This window comes from Capricornis sumatraensis, chromosome 2 (genome assembly GCF_032405125.1).
Source record: "Capricornis sumatraensis isolate serow.1 chromosome 2, serow.2, whole genome shotgun sequence".
Taxonomy (NCBI): Eukaryota; Metazoa; Chordata; class Mammalia; order Artiodactyla; family Bovidae; genus Capricornis; species Capricornis sumatraensis.
The window spans coordinates 157,652,241-157,676,281 of NC_091070.1; the positions used below are offsets into that span (position 1 = coordinate 157,652,241).

The following is a 24,041-nucleotide window of genomic DNA, read 5'->3' on the forward strand; positions in this document are numbered from 1 at the left end:
TGCCAGCTCCTGTCTGACCACGTCTAATTTACCTTGATTCATGGACCTAACATTCCAGGTTCCTGTGCAATACTATTCTTTACAGCACCGGATGTTACTTCCATTACCAGTCACATCTACAGCTGGGTGGTGTTTTTGGTTTGGCTCCTTCTCTTCATTCTTTTTGGAGTTATTTCTCCACTGTTCTCCAAATCACTCCAGTATTCTTGCCTGGAAACCCCATGGACAGAGGAGCCCGGTAGGCTATAGTCCATGGGGTCACAAAGAGTCAGACACGAATGAGCAACTTCACTTTCAATGACCTGGGGAGTTCATCTTTCAGTGTCCTATCTTTCTGCCTTTTCACACTGTTCATGGGGTTCTCAAGGCAAGAATACTGAACTGGTCTGCCATCTCCTTCTCCAGTGGACCATGTTTTGTCAGCCTCATCTACTACCCCATTTTTTTTTAAGGCTTCTTGATTTTTTTATTACTCAAAAAAGCTTCATTTTAAAATTTAACTTTCTGACTCTGTGCTTTCAACACTTTCACAATGATTTTCTGCTCAATAAGGACAGTGTGCTTGGTCCTGTCATGGATACATATAGCATACAGGGAACCACCATAAGCCCAGCTGATATATTTCTTCATTTTAGACAACCTGATAAGAACTTTAGGTCACAGCAAATTCCTCAAAAGTGGCCTGGGCATATTCCACATGTAGATTCTGCTGCTTTCCCAACCTTCTTACTATAAAGATAACTCTATTACCAGGGATTTGGGACAGCCTGGTTTCCTCAGAGGGGTACTGTAGGACAGTCTACAATGCGGTATGTCAAATGCTAGACCATTCTTAGTGCCTCTTGATACTGTCCCTGGAAGAGCTCCTATCCCATTTTTAACTTGAACACTGTGATCCAACCCACAATGAACTACTGTCAGTTCCCTGAGCTTGCCACACTCTCCCCTCTGGCTCTTCCATATACATATTCCCCCTTTGCCTAGAACCTTCTTCCCTGCCCTTTTCTTCATCTAGATTATTCCTACTAAAATACTTTTATCTGTGAATCTTTGCTAGACTCACTTGAGTCACAGTTAGATGTCCCTTACAGTAATCTGAACTTCTCTATCTTTCTACTTATCACACGGCCTGTCCACCTATGGCCTGTACTTCTACCTAGACTTTGTTGTGAGAGCAGAGATGATGTCTGTCCTGAATGCCATTTTATTTGCAGTGTCACCTTATAATGTGAGTTCTACGAACATAAGCAATTTTGCCTGTTTTGTTTGCTGATATAATCCTAGAGTACAGAACAGTGCTTGGATATGACAGGTGTTCCATAAATGTTTAATAAATGATTGGGCTATGTGCTTTACATGTGTGCTATAAAGAATAATACCACACTCAATAATATCAATGGGTGTGAAGTCTTATAGAACACTCTAAAACCTTTTCTTTTTAAACGGTGAACAAGTAATGAAATATAAATTAGTTTATCTCTAAGGGCAACTAAAAGTCAATAATTTCATTTTCCTCAACTACCTCCAAAGGTATACAGGAGAAAAGTGAACTTCAAATGCTTTTAAGCTCTCTTTTCATAGCAATAAAAAGGTATTTCTCTTAAATTATCTTCTCATCCCTGTTAACATTCTTTTGTGCCAAGAGTTCAAAATGTTTTTATTTCAGAAGTGTGATAATCACTTTCCTTAAAAAAAAAAAAATCTGATTTTTAAGTAAGCTAATAAAAGCCTTTAATACTATTTTCACCTATATTATTAGTTCAAATGAAAAAAAATCCAAATTTCCTCTCTTATCAGGAATTTCACATATGAAAAAGAAATTACCACCTTCCCAGTTGTTTCTGAAGGTCTAACATGTATTGGTAACACTGTGCGTAGTAAGTCATCTGGGCTTCTACAAAGTCATTCAGACAGCGAAGGTGATGGGCCTGTAAAGGAAAGTTTACAGTCACTTCTTAGCTCTATAATCTACAAGTGGCAAATGCTAAGGGGAGACAGAGTACACCACCGTACTCAGGGTGAATCATCAGTATCTAGCATTTTGCTGCAGTATATAGTAAACTATTTAGCCAAAAAAAAAAATAAAACAAACAACCAAAAAACAAACGGATTTGATGATGGTGAGAAAACTAGGTGATGAGGTGTAAAAAAAACTTAAAATATTTCTTCATATATCTTTAAAAATGCTACAATTTAAGTATCTTGATAAGTGACTAAAAAGGAAGTTCAGTTTCTACTCCAAGAATTTCCCTAAGACTATCAAAGCTTTCTGTTCTAAATGAATTTCCAAGGAATGAACACTCACGTGTGTACTGCTGATTCCCTCCAGCAGAAGTCTGGTAATCTCTGCCTGACGATCAAATTCACTTTGAGTTATTCTTAATTCCTGTTCAGACTTAAATTGTAACACAGTTTTAGAATCTCATTAGAGGGCTTAGTCCATGCTATGCACATTCATTTAGACAGTTAAAAATTCCCCAAACAAACCCCAAAGTCTAGCAATTCCCTGATTGTACTTCGTACCTAAACTAGTCCCTTGGTTTCTAGACCTTATTTCTTCTATATTACTTAATCTAGAAAGAACTGATTCCTTACTGGTACTTAACTCAAAAGAATCAATGTCAAAGGTTAATGACATAAACATATAAGCCTAGGAAAACTATGGGACAGTCAATATATTTTCATACATTTTCCAGTATAAACTCTGGTAAATTTTAATGTTTCATGAAACCTTAAGATTACCAGTTTACATGTATAAAATATTTCAAAAAATTCTCAGTTACTACTATAGTTACTTTACTTTGAAGTTAAATATAGGTTTCATTCTCAAATGAAAAAAACTTCACAATGAAACGAGGATTTTAACTTCTTTTGTTTAGTTATCAAGCATATACTTGATTCTAGGGACATAGTTCTAAGGTTCCTTCAAAGGATTCTTTGTCCTACATAAATGTCTTTTACGGCTTTCTTTCCAAACTTTGCATAAAATATGTTTTAAGCAGAAATACTATCTATAAGATATGCTAGGATTTTTTTGCAAGTTATGAGTGACCTTTAATCAATGGTGTACTAGTAACTGGCTCTTTACTGGGGGGGGGGGGTGGGGTGGGGTGAGGGAAGCGAGGGGAAGGGAGGGAAGATTCTCTAATGTGCTGAGTTTCAATGGTATCAATACTTCCACCACAGCTGATATCAAGCTACCAAGATGAAGTCAGTGACCTCAGAGCTAGAAAGAGATGTGTACAACAGCACACCATTACCAGCTTTAACTATCCAATATAGGTTTAGTGCTGGGACAAAACAAGTTGCTTAAAAAAATAAAATCTAAAAATAGTATGTACTGGTAAAAAAAATCCTCACAAATCTTTAGTCAGAGTTGGTCGGTAGTGAGAGTGAAGAGGAAAAAAAAAATCTTATAGATCATTCAAAATAGTTAGCTTATTCCCCATAGGGAATTAGCACTGGTGACAATATCATTATAATATTTTCTACTACCTCTCCAGAATAAATTGCTTACTCCCCCAACCAAATAATTACAGTATTTTCCAAGACTGTAGTAAGGATAAAGACAAGGTGCAAACTCTTTCCCTTTCATACCCTCTCCTTTACCCTCTTTGGTGACAACAGTTAACCCAGTGAAGCAGTCAACAAGGAAGTATGCAAAAGAGGTATCAGTTGCTGCCATCATTCTTACCCCATTGCTAAAAGACATGGCGGAGAGGACTAAGACTTGACCACTAGAGGAGACTTATGGAGATAAGCTTGAATTATTCAGTGAGTTGAGATAAAATTAAATTTACTTGACCAAAACCAGACTACATGGTACTTTGATAACAGGGCTGAAGTAATAAGCTTCTAGTATGTAACAGAAAAATGTCCTAAAAGAAGTGTTAAGGAAAACCAATTACTTCAGTGTTACATTTGCACCATTTACTTTTCTATTTGGTCGAGAGGTTTTGACAGATAGAACCAAAGCAAACAAAAAATAAATGCACTTCAGAAATAAATGAGGCTTATTCCACATAGGTTTGACTGTGAAAGTACAATCTGACAGCCTTTAGTGGAAATGGCAGGAAAGTCTACTAAATAAATGGTAATGTTTCTATACAAGGTGTAAGTAAGCTAGGTAGCAGATTAAAAGTGACTAGGAAGCTTGAGTCTGAAATGGAAATAATGTTTTAAAGCTAAAAACACTGAATAAAAAAAAATGATCTTAGTAAGGACAAACAATCAGTCTCCTATGTTTTAACAAAATTTAATTATTTGTGAATAAAGCACCATATTATTAAGGCTAGGAAGTCATTCTTCTGTACAATCTACACTTTATATTTCAGAAAAGGTAAATGACAGCAAGGAAACAAATCGTGTTTCTTGAACAAGTTGCAGCGTATGTTTGGGGTAGCTGCACACAGTCCAACGTCCCAAACCATCTCTACTTCTGACAAATGTAATTGATTATAATAATTAATCAGAGAGGTTGAGGTAACTGAAATTAGGTTCAGCACAAATAATTTACTTAGGAAGAAAATAATCCATATTATAAAGAGACCGAAAAAGGGTTTAGAGAGAGACAATGAGTTGAGAGTTTTTATTCTATCCTCCAGAGGATCTCATTCTCCAACTTAATTTTATAAGTAGGATAGAGTTCTAGGGAAAAGATCTTCTACTGCTTAGAATTACTGTTACTGGACTAACTGATCTAAAGCATAGCTTGGGTGAGAGAAGCAGGGAGAGTTCTTTGAGGATATAAATTGGAAATAGGGCAAGAATGTGTTGGTTAGTTATATCAGGACTGGGTTAATTATTTTAAGCCAGAAATTCTGGTCAAGCTTCTAAGGCATTTGCTATGAAATCTTGGTCAGTGTTATCTACTTTTTCTAGGGGCTTAAACCTTAATATATTCCAGGAATATGAAGTTTTAAAAGTACACATTTTTAAATTATAAAAATGACAGAATTGAGAAGAATAATATTTTTGGAAATTCATTTTGATGTTATTTTAAACTTTTTAAACATATACAAGCATAATAATGTAAATATTTTTTTCATGAGTTTCTTGATACTATATCAACCATCTCCCAAATTTGTAGAGACTGCAAGATCAAATCCGCAAAAATTTTTTGATGTACCTGTATGCTAACCAAAGTGGAAGAGACCCTTTCTTGACCAAACTACTTTTTCTTCCATGTTGTTCTGTCCTCTTTTCATGCTAGAGGTTCAGAAAGAGATGAGAGGCCAGGGTGTGACCATAACTAAGCTGATGAATGGATTCCATGAAAGGGAGTGAGGGCATGGGTGTTAGTCAAGAATTTCACATTGGATTTCCAAGTTATGCTCCATAACCTATGCCTGAAACAAGACTGCATAGTCAGCAATCCTATAAAGTCAGAAAATAAGTTTAAGTTTATAAAACTATTTAATAGCCAGGGGCCCAATTAACACCTGGGCTCTATCTCCAGGACTGTCCTCATTCTAAACATGAGAAATGAAAAATGCTTCTGAAGACCTCAAATAGCACTTGAAATAAATCTGCATGAGTCATAATTTTATTCCTTAAACTAGCTTATTTGCTTTCCTAACCAAGAGAAGACTAGAAATGGTAGCAGAAGTAGAGAGACGGGCAATAATGCTAATATGGACAGTGTCTCAAAGTGACAGTCGGACAATGAGGGAGGAGACAACAGACTTCAAAAACAAAGAATCCAACTGTTGCACAGTACACACAGCATGTCCATAATAAGCCTAACTGTGAGCAAAGTTAAATATATGTTATCCTGTATTTAATTTTTTATGAATATTTTCAACTAGAATGACAGAGAAATTATCTTTGGAGCTGAAGAAAACAAGCTTCAGTTACCTTGAAAATTCATTTGTGTGACATGATATATTCACTTCTCTGAAGATACAGACATAGTGTAAACTATAATTCACAAAATTATCATATGAATAAACCATGTATTTAAGAACTATCTTCTGGCAAGGCACTGTAAGGATTACACTTAATATAACAGATACCTGATATTTATCAGAGTGTGTACAAACAACATCTCTGAAGCACTGTTATACTACTCTGTGGAACTACTACTAGCCAAACAGATCTGAGCTCTCCACAATAATTTTCAGACTTTATAAGACATACTAAGACTGATTATCCCCATAGTTGTTGCCCAATATAGATTTACTGAAAGAATGACATTTAAACTGTTTCATAATTTCGTAGTTTAATAATTTACTTACTTTTGTCACTTCCTCTGCCCAAATCTAGCCAGCATTAAAAATTAGAGAAAAATATAGAGCATGAAAGTTGGAATTTAACATTTTCTACAGCTTAGTATAGAAAAATGTAAATATTTTAATTCACGTGGCATACTTGTTCCAGAGTCACATTAACAGATTAAACAGTAATAGTTAAATCAATAAAGCTTAATATACTGTGAAAGTATGCCTTCGTATGTATTAATAGTATTGATGTTTGAGTCTTATACTAATTCTAAATTAATAACAGGTTTACAAAACTGGGAATATTTAACACCTCTCAGTTCTAGTATTCTCATCAGTAAAATGAGACATTTAGAGTATATGATTTCTAATTTCTCATTTAGGTTCAAAATTCTGCAATTTTAGGAAGTTAAAATGAAGCAAGGATAAATGGACACAAAATGTTGACAGAGCCATGAGGGGAGACAAAATAAACTTGGGGTATGCTGAACTTAAAGTTACCAGAGTTAAACATATCTTATAAGTAGATGACACAAGTAGTAAAACAAATGCCTAATAAATGAAACAGTCTTGATAACTGTTTAGCATGATTTTAAATGTTTAAAATGACTTTGAGTGAAACAGTCTCATACTTCTCATTTACCTACATATAAATAGGACAATGGAAATAAATGAATGCATTCTCTTGCTATCTAAGGAAAGCCCTAATTTAGCTGGGGCTTCAATAATTGCAGTAGTTTAAAAAACAAAATCTGTATAATAATCTTTTCTATTACATATTTTCCTCCCTCCTTGTAGTACAGTGCTAATGAAATAAAAGTAGTCAACTGATTTAACAAATAAACACTGCCAATTACTTACTACTTAACTGTGGATTCCATCTACTTCTATGGCAGTAATATACCCAGGAGTATTATGACAAACACTGCACCTGTAAATCTTTACTGGCTAACATTTATGAGTTTTGGGACAATGTTTAGATTTTACTAATTTCTCTCTCGCTAAAAAATTAAATATGCTTAACATCTCAAAAATTTCCTCAAATCAAGCTCAATAAAATATACAGGATACTATAGAATAATTCTCATACTAATTCAAAGCTATCACTATTCAGCTCTCCTAAGTGAATTGACACATGGCTCAGCGGTTTCGAATCTTCCTGCAACGCAGGAGCTGCAGGAGACATGTGTTTGACCCCTGGGTCAGAAAGATCCCCTGGAGGAGGAAATGGCAACCCACCACTCCAGTGCTCTTGCCTAGAGAATCCCAAGGACAGCAGGCTACAGTCCATGGTGTCACAGAGAGCTAGACACGACGGAAGTGACTGAGCCTGCTTGCACAGTCCTCAACACTACAGAAATACCTGAACTACCAGGGTTTGTTTTGGCCTGGAATTACAAAGAAGAAATTAATTCTATGTTGAGTTTGAGGGAAAATTAAAGTAAACACTGAAGGTACTGTGAAGCAAAGTAAATTTGTATACCTTATACTTTTCTCTAAGTTAAGTAAATTTTGTTAATTTTGTCAATTAATATCTTTGAATATCTAAGTCAGTCAACATAAAAATTTAGCATCTTTTATTGTGTATAAAAGGCAATATATATTTATGTATAAATTCAGACTCTAGAACATGAATTTTGTCTAGCTGAATTTGTCAACTAGAACACATAACTTCTGTTCTTCAAGTTCCAGTATTACTTCAGCTAGCATTCTCTGTAATTTCTGTTAGACTCATGAATGTATTGCTTCAACTACTTTAGACTTTTACATGTAGACAATAGCAAGAGAAGGCACTTTATTCAAGATGTAGAAAACACAGTAGGCCAACAAACCTTCAGCCATTTTACATGCAGGAGGTTGAGCATGTAAGAGAAATTTACCATAACGTTATCTCCTTCAAGGCGTGCTGAGTTTAGTTGCTTAAGTGCATAGGTAAGAGACAAAGAACACATTATACCAATGAACAAAGTGAAACAAGTTACTTCTGCACAACACACAAACAAGTATTAAGAGCTGATAAAATGGTCTTCTACTTAAAACAAATATCCAACTAAGTAAATTTTGTTTTCTTTGTCAATTAATATCTTTTAATATCTATGTCAATTAACATAAAATTAACATCTTTTATTGTGTAATAAAAGGTACTATATATTTATGTATAAATTCAGACTCTAAAAATCTGAATTTGGTATAGCTGGATTTGGCAATTAGAACACATACTTTCATATTATGATACCTATTCAATTTTTTTTCAAAAGATTCAAGTTTCCAAAGATAAAAAAACATGGTTGATGCTTGAGTTTAAATTGGAATTATTTGGCAAAGATGAATTATTTTAAAAGCTGCCACAATCACCTAAAGTTTTATCAAATTTTCACCTATTAAAGTCCTTCTGCCTACCCACAATTTCCCTATTCAAAGATCATTCCTATTTTATTAGTGTATGATGCCTTCAATCACATTCTCTTTCAATCAGCCTCAGCCAGGTCTTGGCATACCCTGAAGAAATATGAAAGGCAAGTCAATCCTTGTATTTGTAATAAACTTTAAATTCTAATATGTGTACATTAAAGTTAAGATTATATGATGGTTCTATAAATTCACTTGGTTTTTAGAGTAAAGGCACAGACTGCTGTAGAAATTGTGGAATTGATGCTTTTCAACTGTGGTGTTGGAGAAGAGAGTTCTTAGACTTCAAGGAGATCAAACTAGTCAATCCTAAAGGAAATTAGCCCTGAATGTTCATGGGAAGGACTGATGCTGAAGCTGAAGCTCCACTACTTTGGTCACCTGATGTGAAGAACTGACTCATTTGAAAAGACCCTGATGCTGGGAAAGACTGAAGGAGGGAGGAGAAGGTGACGACAAAGGATGAGGTGGTTGGATGGCATCACTGACTTGATGGTCATGAGTTTGAGCAAGCTCCGGGAGTTGGTGATGGACAGGGAAGCCTGGTGTGCTGCAGTCCATGGGGTCACAAAGAGTTGGACACGACTAAGCGAATGAAGTGAACTGGACTGCTGTGGAAATGGTTAGATGGATAGAGGGACATATTTGCTATATTATGTTAGTGATAATGTATTTTCCATCATGTTTGGATACCCAAAAGTAGCAGACAGATGTCTAAACCTCTCAGTATCAGAGAGCTTTGAAACCAGATGATTTTTTTCTTTCCATTAACAACACTCTAAAATGATTTTTTTAAAAGCTTATACAGACTAAAATTAGATTAATAATGTCAGTGCCTTATCACTTAGATGCAGAAGTTATTTATTTTTGCTCCTCTTTATACTATTTTCAAAGCTGTACTTTTGTTCACTGTAAAATATTCAGGGAGGTTTTCTCTTTTCTGCTTGTTGGTGTATTTTTGAGAAATGTCTTTGATATTGCTTTACCATTCTTCAACATATTAACTAATAAAACAGGTTAGTAAGGTCACAATATTGAATACAGGCATAAATATTTACTGATAAGGCTAAATGACCAAAAAATTCAATCTACTATGCTAGATTGTAAACTGAGGGTAGTAGAGATTCTGCACTATTTATATACTAACTCCTTCTCAGCAAAGCAACTTGCACAAAATTAGCATTAAGTAAATCTAGAATTTAAAAACAGGTCACAAGAAACTAGGAAACAAATTTTTTAAAAAGTGCTGATATGCACAGGTCTCAAACCTTACTTATAGAGAAACTGGTCACAAAACAATCTGAGCAAATTTATACAAGGAAGTAAAATCAAAGAAAGTCTGAGGTTAGAGTAACCTTCCCAGCCATCAACTAGGAAGCATGAAATGTGTCAAAGGAAAAGAATAAAAAAAGCAAAACAAACTCCTGTGGTTTCATTTTTTCTCTATTCTTCAAGTAAAGGGAAGAGAAATACAGGGAAAGGAAAAAAAAAAGATCACAAAATACAGGCATGCCTTAAAGCTTTATGTGATAACAAACTAAGAGGGCTTTTCCTTTCCAAAGTATTTCAGACTTACTGCTAATAAAGTTTGAAGAAAAGCAAGTTAGTTATCTAGAGGGAAAGAATACAACTAAAATCAGGAAATGGGAATTTTTGTCTAGACTAATATTTTAAATATTTAGCTACAGTTAAATTTTGTTTCATGCATTATATAAATTCTAGAAAAGCTGTGTACAAATGAAATTGTTGAAAAAGTCATTTGTATAATCTTATTTTTAAATCTAAATTCTCTGAAAAAATTTTGTTCTCAACAATACAATGCAGAGAGATATTATCAACATCTTTTCTGGATATATCAAAAGGAAATATACAGTTTAATAACAGTGATAAAATAATTTAGAATAATCATAGGACCTTGTGTACTGTTGAAACAATCAACTTTCTGGAACTTTTGCAAGTAAAAAGTAGACTACTGTTATCTTGTAGTGGTGCTTGTTAAAGAAAGTTTTGTGCTGACATTTGACAATAGTTATTCCATTATCACTAGGCACATAAAGGCATTTCAAATAAAGATATTCTGTTCAAACATTTAATTCCAAATAATCCTTATTTAACATTTTTTCTGATTATGAAATTAGTATCTTAAAAACCAATTCATATTTTACTATCTAAGTTTATTATCAGCAACTTTAGAGATTAATATCCTATTTTAGAGTCTCTTGCCATCTCTGGTATTTAAAGTTCTGATTCTGCAAAATGCTTGTTCAGGGAAGTTAGGCTATTCTTTATGATGAGGTCATGTAAATTCTGAGGTGAACTAGCCAGTGATTTTGAAATTAACGTCTTGTCAAAGATAGTTCTTCAGCAGTAGCTAATTAAGAATCTTTAAAGGGCAACTGTCTAGAAGAGAATAATTTATTCTGCTCATACAAACTGCTGGGGTAAATCTTCTAAGACATCACTCTCCAACACCAAGTCACTAGTTTTAAATTTCACTCTAAACCAAGTCTCTTCCAAAACGAGAGAGCCACAACAGACTTCCACCAGCACCTTGGTAATATGCTCCTAAGGCAGTGACTCTTGATGACAGTAGTGGTAGGAGTTGGGAACAGAAGGTGCTGGGAATGTCACGTCTCTTAACAAAACATATCCCTTTGCTCGTTAAGAATGAGCCTGTTAGCTTCATCTAATAAATTCAAACTTGTTTATATTGTACTATCCTAAAGGTGCTCTAATTCAAGTCTGATTAATCTCTCCAAACTCTGGAAGAGACATAAACAATATTAAATTAGAGGCTTTATAAATAAAATCTTTAAAGAAAGTTTTACATATATAGCTACCTATATATCTTCACATATATATATATAAAATCACTGAACTACTTTATTTAACATATATCCATTCAGTCCCAAAAGACCACTCTGAAGTTGGTTTTATGAAAAATATACCAGAACTTATTTATCTAAATGGGAGTCCTCTCCTTCAAAACAGCCACCTGGGAGTCCATGCTGCCATTGTCTGAATGTTTTTGGAATATTCTTGGTGACAATTCCTTCAGTCAGTTTGAATCACATGTGGAAAGGCAGTCATATCTAATTTTTAAGGTACACATAAGCATTCTCAAACTTGACACATTCTCATCTTAATTACTATCTATTTTTCTCTTTCAAATATAATAAATCTATCTCCAAAAGACTTATTTTCCATTACCACTGGTTATTTGCAAAATATGACACAGCTTTTTAGGAGCTCTTGTAATTTTTATTTTTTTTTTAGCAACAAGTGGATTGCTAAAGTAAGAATACTGACATCTCTTGATATGGTTATTGTCACTGATTTAATGTATTAAGTCTTGAAAAGTTTAAAAAATACAAAAATAATATCCTAAAGTCCTATTCTAGTCTTAATGATAGACTATAGCTTGCATAATATATAAGTGAAATCTTTTACAAGACTTAAAAGTTATTAACCTAAAATGTTTTTTTATTTAAAAACAAAACAAAACAGTACTTACTGATGCTCTAGTTTCGGCAGCTTTTGCTTTTTTTAGTCTTGTTTTTGCAGCATCCAAATCCAGTCTCTTATTTTGTAATAGTTTCCTCTCTTTCTATAAATATAGGAAAGAAAATAAAGCCTAATGATGTTAGAAATCCACTAAGAGCACACACATTTAAAGGACTATTCTCCCATTAAACAATCATCTGATGAACAAAGATCTATGATTATAAAATGGGCCATTAAATGACCTTTCAGGTGTCAGAATCCATTTTCTCACTATCTGCAATTGAAAAACGACAGAGACATTCTAGATATCTGGGAAAGATGGCAGGTGATGGTAGAAACAAAGGAATATTAGTTTTAATATTCTGTGATTTTGCGCTTCGTTGAGGAATGTTTGGCAATGTCTTCTTGGTTGTCATAATTTGGGGACGGATGTTACTGGCATCCACTGGGTAGAAGCCAAGAGACGCAGCTACATATCTTACAACATAGTACAGTTCTTACAACAAAGAATTATTTGAACTAAAATGTTAGTAGTGCTCAGCTTGAGAAACTGTTTCAGCCTGTTACAGATAATCTAGGAAGTGCCTAAGATGAAGAAGGTAGAAGCCCTAGGGCAAGGCTCCTTGCAACTCTGTGCTGTAGCACCAAAAACAACTCTGCTACTCCGAAAACAGAATTTCACATTTATTTAGAATGAGTCATGAACAAGTGTTAGTCTGGTATCTTAGAATTCCTCAGGGGAATGTCAAGCTTCTTCATAATATACTAGTTTATAAGAATTTGCTGTTTGCTTTGTTAATTCTTAGATTCCACATATCAAATTTCATCCTGTTGACAATATAGTATCTTTTCAATTATATTTCATCTTTGTGATTTTTCCTTTGTCTCAGGCCAAACACTTTTTATACACAGATTCACTGTAAACATACTGAGTTTCTATAATAAGAAATATGAAAATTAAGTTTGAAGTAGTATTTACAATAACAATCTTAGGAAAAAAATATCCACCTAGAACACTACTCTCCATCATTTAAAACACGACTTAAACTAAAAAAAAATTAGACTAATAGATTAGGTTTGGGAAGTGATTTTTTTCTTATATTTCAGAAATAAAACACACCTGTGTTAAAAGAAGATAATAGATTTCTAGGGATACAAAAAGACAGGAAGTCTAATAGCCAGCAATATAGCTTCTAGTCATTATGATTCTGGCTCCCAGTTTAAATGTATGGCTATACTATGACAATAATTTGTGCCACATTTTAATAATTATTCCAGGAACTTCTATATAGATTTCAGTGCTGGTAACGAACAAGAATGGATGTGAAGACATCTCAATAACACTACAGGGACAAAGAAGTGGAGTCTGTATCATTAATAATCCTCTATTTTGGTTAGTTTTGTATTCTGTTGGACTATACATCTTGCTAGATTATTTAGTTCTTCTGATTATTTAATTCTTCTAATCTGCTATTATCTACAAAGTCATTAAGAGTGCAACTGCTCATTAAAAACTATAAGTTTTTACCTGTAAGTATATACCAAAATTGTTTTACTAAAAAAATGAACATTTTCCAACTCACAGCAATTGTTTTGTAATCGCCTTCTATAAAGTTTCTTAACGGAGTGAGAAAATTTAAGGCTGAAGTTTGAATCAGCTCTCTGTCTGCTGTTCCAATTCGTTTTTGTGTTTCTCCACATTTAATAAGGGCGTTACCTGCAATGGAAAAAAAGTTTTGTTTCTTTTTTTTTTTTTTTAAAATACTGTGTGGTAATGTCAGAAAATCACGTTAAGATAAATCAGCTATTTGATCTGCCTTAAAGTTAGTTGTTACTTGTTTACTTAAGCAAAAATCAAATAAAATTAACTGTAGGTAAGATAGTTTTGGACTTCCTAGGTGATGCAGTGGTAAAGCATCCACCTGCCAGTACAGGAGATGTAAGAGACGCATGTTCAAACTCTGGGTCAGGAAGATCCACCGGAGTAGGAAATGGCAACCTGCTCCACGATTCTTGCCTGGAAAACTCCATGGACAGAAGGAGTCTGGTGGGAGTCAGACATGACTGAGTGACTGAACACACACACACATAAAAGGTAGTTTTATTTTGAAAGTAAATTTAAGATTATAAATATGTAAGTGAAAATGACAAAGATAAATTTTTTATCATATCACAGTTAATTGTACTAACTGTACCAATGGGACAAAAGAGGACAGATACACATAAAAATATCTATGGTCACAGCTCAAATAGTACAGATATGCTTATAAAAGTATAATTCTTAAAATATGTTAATAAGTAGACCAGGTAAAAATTCTTCTGTTCCTATATTTATGCACTTATTTCAAGTGTCTATAAATAATTGTATACATTTGTATCTTAAGTTAAAAAAAAATCTGTTCAGCAGCACACACCGCCTAGTATTTAAATAGGACAAATTCAGTAGAAAATAGAGAAAAAGAGAACCCCAAGATTCTAACTGGAAGGTTAGAACTGGAAGTAGGTTCTAACTGGAAGTAGGACTAATCTACCTCTAATAAGCTTTAGTTCTGTGGATCTTAATTCCTTTGTTTGGATGACATTAGATCTAATTTGTAAGGAAGGTAATAATATAACATGTAGTTAAGAGCTCAATTTCTGGATACAGATCTACATTTGAATTACTAGCTCTGTGTGATCATAGATGAATTATGTAACCTCTCACAGAGATAACAGAATTTACAAGTAGGATTTAAGTGAGGATTTACTAAAATAATATTTATACAGAGCTTAGCCCAATTCCTATTCAATTGCTAGCTATTATTAATTACTAATAAATAGATTCAAAAAGCCCAATTCCAATAATCAGGGTACATTCAATGGAATTATTAGAGGTAAAAACAGGTTAAGCAGGGAAAAAAAATTTAGAAGGCTTTTGAATGTTTTTGCTCTACTGGACCTTCAGCTTGGTGAAGGTAACAGCTGGGTCCTTCATGTACCTTTATGACCCCTGCACCTAACTGAGTTTGGCATAAGAAGGCAATTAACAAATCTGATCTCTCTCTCTCTCTCTCTCTCTCTCTATATATATATATATATAAAGTTTTCCTGAAATTTACAGTTAAAATTTAGAAGTAAAACTATAGAATCTAAAGCATTTTCAGACTTCTGAAAGAACTGTATTTTGAAGAACATAGTGTAAAAAAATTTCAAAGTTGTACATCTGCAAGCTAGTTAATGGATTACCAGCATTCATTACTTAGTACTCAGGTCCTTCTGACATAAGGACTACTAAAATTAAGTTCATTTAGTCTCAGAATTTATGTGCTCTTATAAATCAGGCGGCTTTCTCAGGAGGTGCTAGCGGTAAAGAACCTGCCTGCCAATGCAGGAGACGTAAGAGACAGGTTCGATTCCTGAGTCAGGAAGATGCCCTGGAGGGCAGTTTGGCGGCCCACTGGGGTATTCTCATCTGGAAAATTCTATGGACAGAGGAGTCTAGTGGGCTACAGTCTACAGGGTCACACAGAGTCAGATATGACTGAAGTGACCTGGCACACATGCATGCCTAAATCAGGACTATATATGTAGAAAATCACTTAATTTACCTAGCAGTTCACCATCCAAATAAAGACCAATTTCTCACAGAAGTCTTGACAAGCATTCAGAGATACCCACTGTTAACATTTTTGTGGTATTGACATTACTTGTGTAATAAAAGCACTAGTTCAAACACTTAGTTTGTGCTATGCACATTATAGAAAGAAGTCCTCAGGAAAGCTTTAAAAAGAAAGATCAACTCGAGGAGACACAAACAGAAACTGCAATATATCACAAGAAGTATAACAAAGGAGTTGTGAGATTCAATGGGAATACCTATTCAGACCTAAAAAGATAATGTGAATTCTCAGAATATATGGTTAAATATATTAAGTCATACTGTATATATTTGGTGGTTATGTTTATCACTTCATCTAAAATTTTAACACAAAATATTTGAAGTTAAAACTGATTCCACTAATACTGGGTAAATGTTAATGATGTCTCTAAGTAAGTAAAGATCTAAAAGAAAAGATATCTCTTAGCATAAGACATTTGCCTTTCACTTACCATATGCTGTTCCAGGACCAAACTCAGTCCCTGCATCAATCATATATTGTCCCAAAAGTTCTGGGTTGTTTATACGACTTGGCGCTTTTCTATCCAGTTTCTCATAAACAAATTCTTCTATCCTGGCATCTAGAAAAAAAGTTTAAATTACCAACGATTTCAAAAAGCTATCTAAAACACTGTTGTTCCCCTACTAGCCATTTATCACTTTGTAAAATAAGTAAGAAATTAGTATGCTTTCAAGTACCTATCTTAATATATAATTTTTCATTTGCATGTTAGAGTATTATATAACTCTAAGAAACTTACATTTTAAAAATATGATAAAATATTTTGGCACAAAAACATTTTAAAATGAAGTGCGTTTCCCTGGTAGCTCAGACAGTACAGAATCTGCTTATAATGCAGTAAACCTGGGTTCACTTCCTAGGTCAGGAAGATCCCCAGGAGAAGGAAACGGCAACTCACTCCAGTATTCTAGCCTGGACAATCCCATGGACCAAGGAGCCTGGTGGGCTATAATCCACAGGGTTGCAAAGAGTCAAACATGACTGAGTGACTAACGCTTTCATTTTTCAAGGCTATTATAAATATTTTATGGGATTTTAAGTTTCAGAAAGGGTTGGTATTCACTTAATATCTAGTGAAGCTGCCTTAGACCCATTCATATAGTGTCTAACTTTTAATTTTTGAATATGTGCTTACAATTTTAAAATCAGGGATTTCCAGCTATAAAAATATGGATATAAGGTACCTAGAGAAATTGAAGAGTTGTATACTTCTGCCACTGTTACTGTGCTTTAGTTTGCTTATATGCTCAATCTCCCTCTGAGAGGTTAAATATTGGGAGTTTAAGGAGTAGAATAGTCCACACTTGGACTAGTCTACAGAGATCAGCAATACGATTTTTTGGCTTAACTTTATTTAATTATGTTTAAAGTATATAAATATCTGAGCATGTATTCATTCAAAAGATTTTATCATTAAAAATAAGTTTAAAACACAAAAGGTTAAGAGCAGTAATAGGAGTTAGCATAAAGGAAAAGGAAAAAAAATCATTAAAATCTGAGTAAACACTTGGTTATCATATTTAAGAAATTCACATTTACATTGCTACCAACAGTGAGATATTTCAGAGAAAAATCAGAAAAAAGTGAAAGTTTCCAGAAAAAAATGTTTAAATATAAATTAAAATTATGATCCCCAAAGAAGTTAAATAGGTTCCTTCTAAGCACCTCACATAATTCCTCCACAAGTTTCACACAGTGTACTGAAAATTTCAAAAATGAGTTGAACCAGTAACAGAAACACTTCAGAAGTTGGCAAAAGTGTTCATTTTAATATACAAAATATGCTGTTGGAATAATACTTGGATTTGTGGTAGACTCTGGTGCAGCATCAGAAGAGTTTTTAAGTAAGAATTTAAAAACCTTTAAATTAGTTAAAACCAAAATGAGTCAGTTGAAAACAAAACCCCTTAGAAAATGTTAACTAAATCTCAGAATTTCATTTTCTGACTGTGAGAGTGATTCATATCTTTGCCACCTGTTTACCCACTTGGTCAAAAATTTAAAGCTGAATCCCATGTTGATTTCATTCAGTTCAAAAAAAAACTGGTGTATTTTAAATAAACATTTCATTTGGGTATCAAAAAGTCCTAATAAAATCTTAACAAGAAATGTAGGCAATTCCACTATAATGCAATGTACACTTCTGAAAAATCCTAGGTTCTGGAAAATCATACACTAAAAATAACAGGGCTTACAGAAAAAAGATTCAGTCTAACCACTTAAAATCTGTGTAACTTTATAATGAGAGCACAAAATAAAACACAAAAACAACTGTTACTAAACACTGAAATAAATTATGTGAGCTACGGTAATTCTTTCTACTGACATCCTTTCCAGCATTGTTGGTGACATTATTTGCCAACCACAAAAACATGCTGTAGGATAGACTATATACTGGAGAAACTATGGCTAGAGCAAAAAACAAGAGGAAAAATGTCTACTGCTTTAGGTGCCATGGTATATTATTTAAGTAGCCTTAAGTGAGGAAGATATAACACACAGTGTCTAAAGACAATAGGCCTCAAAGAATAAAAGGATTAAAGTCACCACCAATTTAATTAAAATGGCACAGTATTATTAGTATTTAGTATAGTGCTTGGGCTTCCCCAGTGGCTCAGCATTATAGAATCCACCTGCAATGCAGGAGATGTGGGTTCATTCCCTGGGTCTGGAAGACGCCCCAGAGAGGGAGATGGCAGGGAAATTCCATGGATAGAGGAGCCTAGTGGGCAGTCCATGGGGGTCGCAAAGAGTCTGAGCAATATAGTGCTTGAGGTTTATATAACAGCAACAAAGTTTAAAGCCTGGAGGTAGTATCTGAAAGAAAGTTTATAGAATTTCACAACATGGTCACAATAACACTGGGGAAAGGGAAAAGGGAAGCAGGAACTGTTGCTGTTGATTTTGTCCTTTAGTTTTGATCTGTAAAGCTCCCCGTCAATACACATGGTTCTAGTTCAAGTTCTACTTTTAATTAGTTATGCTACACTGAACAAAATGCTACCTTGTGAATTTCAGTTAAAACAATCATTGTGCATTTTATTTGCCAGGTTATTGAGTTAGGTGATCTGAAAAATCTTACAGAGTTGTCTGAAAATCAAATGGAGTAATTTGTGTTAAAACATAAAACTTAAACATAAATAGTTGGTAACTGCTTAAGTTTCTATGTAATTTTCCCTTAATTATATAGGGGCATTTTCTTCTTAATTATATAGGGGCAGTTCTCCCCTGAATGAGGAAGGAAGATTATCTTCACAGGCTTTCATAACTCTTAAAATTCAAAGCTGCTGCCTGAAATTTCAAGAGGATTCTCCAAAGGCCTTAAAAACATCTGTCACTTTCTTAGAGGATACCCAGTGAAGTGTTTATCACCCTCTTTACCAAAAACACACATACAAAATAACATAGACCTCAAAGCCATAACTGGAAAATGTTTTCCAACAGCCATTAAAACTTTTTTAAAAAACACATTAAAAAACCTATTAACAGTATCTTTTAATAGGATTAGTGAATAATGTAGGCAAAAGGTAAAAAGTTTCTTACTTGGATTTGGCTGCAATAACACTTCAGTTTGTTTCATTATTTTTTCTGTCCATATTTTGGTACATTCAGCTTTGCTAAGGAGGTTCTCTAAGTGAGCATCCAATTCTGTCTTCTCTGCCTGGCCAAGCTTTTCTTCTGTGAACTGTTATTGATTGTATAATAAAAAAAATTAAATATACCCCAAATACATTTTAGGAATCTATATCAGTAATTAAAAAGAAAACTCAAATCCAAACAATACTGGACATACAAATGTTCTTAAACTGTTGCATATGAAGGCTGTTTTTTGCCCCTCTGGTAATATATCCATACCTCTTAGGATACCCTAAGGCACTTAGGATAATCATATCTCATAGTTTATACATATTCTCAGTTCTGCTAAAATGTATGGTGTGAATGATAGAAAATTTGCCATACTATTTTGTATATAAATAAAGTATATAAATATTTCTTACATATAAAGGTAGAATAACCAATCATAATGAGTAAACATTTTTGAGCCAGCTGGATCTGAATTCAAATCCTGACTATACTGCTAACTATGTGACCTAAGCAAGCTTTTGAAAATTTTTTTCCTCAGGTATCTTTCATTGTAAAAGAGACACAATACATATCTTAAAGTGCTTTAAGAATTTAAGTATGGCTATGTACGTAACATCACGTTGTTCAGTGCCTGGTAATTATTATTTTGAATTTAAAAAGGGCTATTATGTTTAATGTGGCTTTGTATCACTGGCATTTTAACCACATCTAGTTAGACAGGCTTCTATGGGATGTTCTGGAAAACCATCATTTAACTTGTTTCCTTAAGATATGTTCCAGCAATTGACTTATGGACTAACGCTTGGAACATCCTACATTGCAGGTGGATTCTTTACCAACTGAGCTATCAGGGAAGCCCAATTCATACTACAGAGGCATCTTTTTTAGGATCATAAAATGTAGTTAAATAGACTCAACATATCAATTTTTATTATCTTGAGTATATTTGTTTCTGAGGAAAGGCAGCACTGCCCATACAATAACAAAGAGGTAAAAAGTATTTCTGTGTAGATTTTATGGAGACTTCTGGACACGTTTAATTAAATACTAGAAGCAATGACTCAGGCTGTTTATCATGAATAGTTTTTCTCTAGAATATGTGGTTTTCCATCAAAACACAAGTATATCACTATCACTAACTCTGTACTCGTTAGTCATGACTCTTCTCTGGTGGCTCAGACAGTAAAGAATGTGCCTGCAACGCGGGAGGTCTGGGTTGGATCCCTGGGTTGGGAAGATCCCCTGGAGGAGGGCATGGCAACCCACTCCAATATTCTTGCCTGGAGAATCCCCATGGACAGAGAAGCCTGGTGGGCTGCAGTCTATGGTGTTGCAGAGCTGGACATGACTGAGCGACTAAGCACACTGCACACATTTCTGTGCAATAAAATTTAATGTTCACTTTTCCCCCCTCTCACTTCTCAAAATATCTTCTGTAGTTCCATTTTTCTGAATTTTATTATCTGTTTCTTTCAGCATCCTTCTTGGTCTAATACTGATTTCAACTGATTATCAGTCAGCATTTTTAGCTCAAAGGTCCTTTAGAATGTTATTCTTAGACTTCTGGTACACCCTCACTAAAGGTCTTATTCACGGCCTAGAAATAGCTGCAATAGCTTTTGTAAAACTTTAGGTCTTTTAAAGACTGGCCTGTAGCCAGCCCCTGGGTGGAACTGAGAACAGCAGGGCAGACCGTAATTCCAAAGCAACTGCCTAGGCTCGTACAGTTGCAGGGCACTGTAACTGAGGATAGGAGAGGCACTGGGAAAAAATCAAAACCCTGACCCCAGGGTCAGCTAGGTAATGACGCAATCTAAGAGAGATGCTGGTGTTTTTTATAGATCCCGGAAGATTCCAAGCAACAGATCTGCCAAAGGTATACATTAAAATTTTACATATTAGAAATCTACCTCCCATGGTTAAATAGATTATTTCACAGATGAAGCAACCAATAGGAGGGAAAGGAATACGCCCAAGTGAACATTAATTCATAAAGGATGATCTATCAGTAGAAAAAAATTCTCCACTTAGCTCCTTAGTAAGCAGGTATATCTAATGTTGTATTTGTTCATTCCTTTCATTCTTTCAACAAATATTTATTAAACACCCAGGTATATGCTAGGCATTATTCTAAGCACATGGGTTTCAACAGCTAGAAAACAGACAAGCTTTGTCTTTAAAGAAACTTAAATATTAACAGAGAAGAAAGACAACTAACAAGTACATACATAATTTGACAATAAGGATACTAAGATAAAAAGATGGTAGACAGAGGACCAACAGAGGTGGTCCTATTGTTTCTTGATCCAGTGACTCAGTGAATTTATGGAACCCTTAAGTATGAGTCAGACAGTTTGATTATAGGAAGCCTGTTTAGAAAACAGTAGTTCTATGAGAAGGACCTTGAATTTAACTACCAGTAATAAATTCTGATGTTTTCTTGCTTTTTTCTGAGAGTGAAAAACAGTTGCTCTGCATTTTGAATCAAGTACTCAAAAAAAAATTCTTGTTACATAGGGAAGAATCATAAATTAAGTGAAGAAATTGAGAATGGTTTATAATTTTGCTCTAAACTGTCAGAGCTGGGATTTCATCTCATATCTGTTTGAATCATAGTCTTATTATACTATGAGCTACCCTCTCAGTAAAATACTTGATTTCAAGCAATTGATATTTTCTATCACAGTACCTAAACACATTCTGTGCTTCCTTGTTTGTTTCTTTGTTCATAGCGCTCTGGTGAGCTGTAGCCTATAGCTTACCTCTCCTTCCTACATAATATTCAATCATAATCAAATTAAGGATTAGTTTAACTCTAGCTAAAATAAATAAAATAAGGGGGAGGAAAAGGGACATAAGAGCATTGCTAATGCCATCACATATTTAAGTTGAAATTACAAAAATTTAAATTTTATTATTTAAACATACAACTGTTAAAAGACATATTTCCCTTAATTTTTATCATTGTGGGGACTTAAGGATTTTTTTTTTCCATTGTTAATCACAAGGTATGACATTACAATAACAAAATAGTACAATATTTAGTACATAAAATTTCCTCTAAAACATTTTAAAGAATACATTAACTATAGAAAATGATGAGTTACATCAACTAAATTAAGAAGAATTATTAATCCAAGATATTTATGGAGGATACATATTTTTTCTTCGACTGTATGTGAAATATATATTTAGCATATAACATGGTTCTTGCCCTGAAGAATTTTATGATCTTGTTGTTGCTGTTGTTCAGTCGCTAAGTCGTGTTGGACTCTTTGCAACCCCATGGACTATAGCAAGCTGGGCTTCCCTATCCTTCACTGTCTCCCAGAGTTTGGTCAGATTCATGTCCATTGAATTAGTGATGCTATTTAACCATCTCACCCCCTGTTGGCCTCTTTTGCCTTCAATCTTTCCCAGCATCAGGGTCTTTTCCAATGAGTCAGCTCTTCTCATCAGGTGGCTGAATTATTGGAGCTTCAGCATTCAAATTATGATGGTATCTTTATCAGAAGGACAGGACTTTTTTTTTTTTTTTAGAAAGATCCCTTTCCTAATTATCAAACATTTTAAATTTTACCCTAAAAATTTCAGTTTTCAAAATCCCTAAGTCCAAAATCATTACTGACTTTGTAGTCAGTGATGATAGCTGTTCATTGCAAACCACATTTGATTTTAAGCACATATTAATATTTCAATGTATATAGCAGTACCATTTAATAATCAAAAACTTCTGTGAAAAACAAGCTACAGTGAAAGTCAGAAAGCAAAAGAATCATAGAAATTCAAACATCATGTTCTCTAAAATGTAATATGATATAGTATTCTTTCATAATATTTCATTAGTAACACAGTAAAATGACTCGAGAAAGTTCAACCCTCTCTTTTTATATATTTTCTCTAAACACTGCTTTAAGAAAAGGATCGTCTTTGAGTCAGCCACATTATGCCAGGTACTGTAATCCTTCCTTTACTAGCACAGACAAATAGCCTACAGTATGAAATAAGGAGCCTGGATTCTATGCTCCGATTTAGAGAGAAAGAAGGACAAATAAAAATGCTGTGTGATCAAAGACATCTACTAACATAAATACTAACCATCAATTCTCTGGGTAAAGTAATTGTTTAAAAGAAATCTAAAGTTCTTGGAGGCAAGTGTATAACACAAACTCTGAATGTAGTGGTGAACTTTAAACTAGATACTTCTCAATTGGTTCTTAATTTTGGCTGCTCTTTGGAATCAAGGGAGCTCTCAAAAACACTGATGTCAAATCGAGTCCCAAGGATTCTAATTTAACTGGACTGAGGAGCAGCCTTTAAAGATTCCTCAGGTAATTTTAAGTGTAGCTGATACATAAGCTCATACATAATTATTTTAATATCAGGTTAACAAACCATCTTCTATCTAGTTGTTTACTAAATTAGTGACAACTGCACCAAAGCATGTGAACACAGTTTTGGGTAACACTAAACACGCAGTTTTTACAGAATGAGAAAATGTATGGCCTTTGAATGCAGTGTATTTATTAGAATTTCAGAGACATGATAAAGTTACTGTAATTTAAATTCTATAAATGAAATGTAATGCATATATATGGAATTCAGAAAGATGGTAATGATGACCATATATGCGAGAGAGCAAAAGAGACACAGATGTAAAGAACAG

General features: G+C 34.0%; 1 protein-coding gene across 4 annotated transcripts in view; it reads right to left on the bottom strand.

Annotated features, from left to right (window-relative positions):
• SH3GLB1 (SH3 domain containing GRB2 like, endophilin B1) overlaps positions 1–24,041 on the bottom strand; it is a 39,556-nt gene that overhangs the window by 10,182 nt on the left and 5,333 nt on the right. Inside the window, exons 2-9 of one of the 4 annotated variants that reach the window (XM_068963960.1) lie at positions 19,334–19,475; positions 16,221–16,349; positions 13,715–13,848; positions 12,142–12,234; positions 8,099–8,137; positions 6,237–6,260; positions 2,306–2,395; positions 1,828–1,928 (exon numbers count right to left, since the gene is read on the bottom strand). In XM_068963960.1, coding sequence (XP_068820061.1) covers positions 1,828–1,928; positions 2,306–2,395; positions 6,237–6,260; positions 8,099–8,137; positions 12,142–12,234; positions 13,715–13,848; positions 16,221–16,349; positions 19,334–19,475 — 752 coding nt within the window. Of the gene's footprint in view, positions 1–1,827; positions 1,929–2,305; positions 2,396–6,236; positions 6,261–8,050; positions 8,138–12,141; positions 12,235–13,714; positions 13,849–16,220; positions 16,350–19,333; positions 19,476–24,041 lie in introns of all 4 variants that reach the window. The other 3 variants (XM_068963959.1, XM_068963961.1, XM_068963962.1) reach the window with 3 other exon arrangements.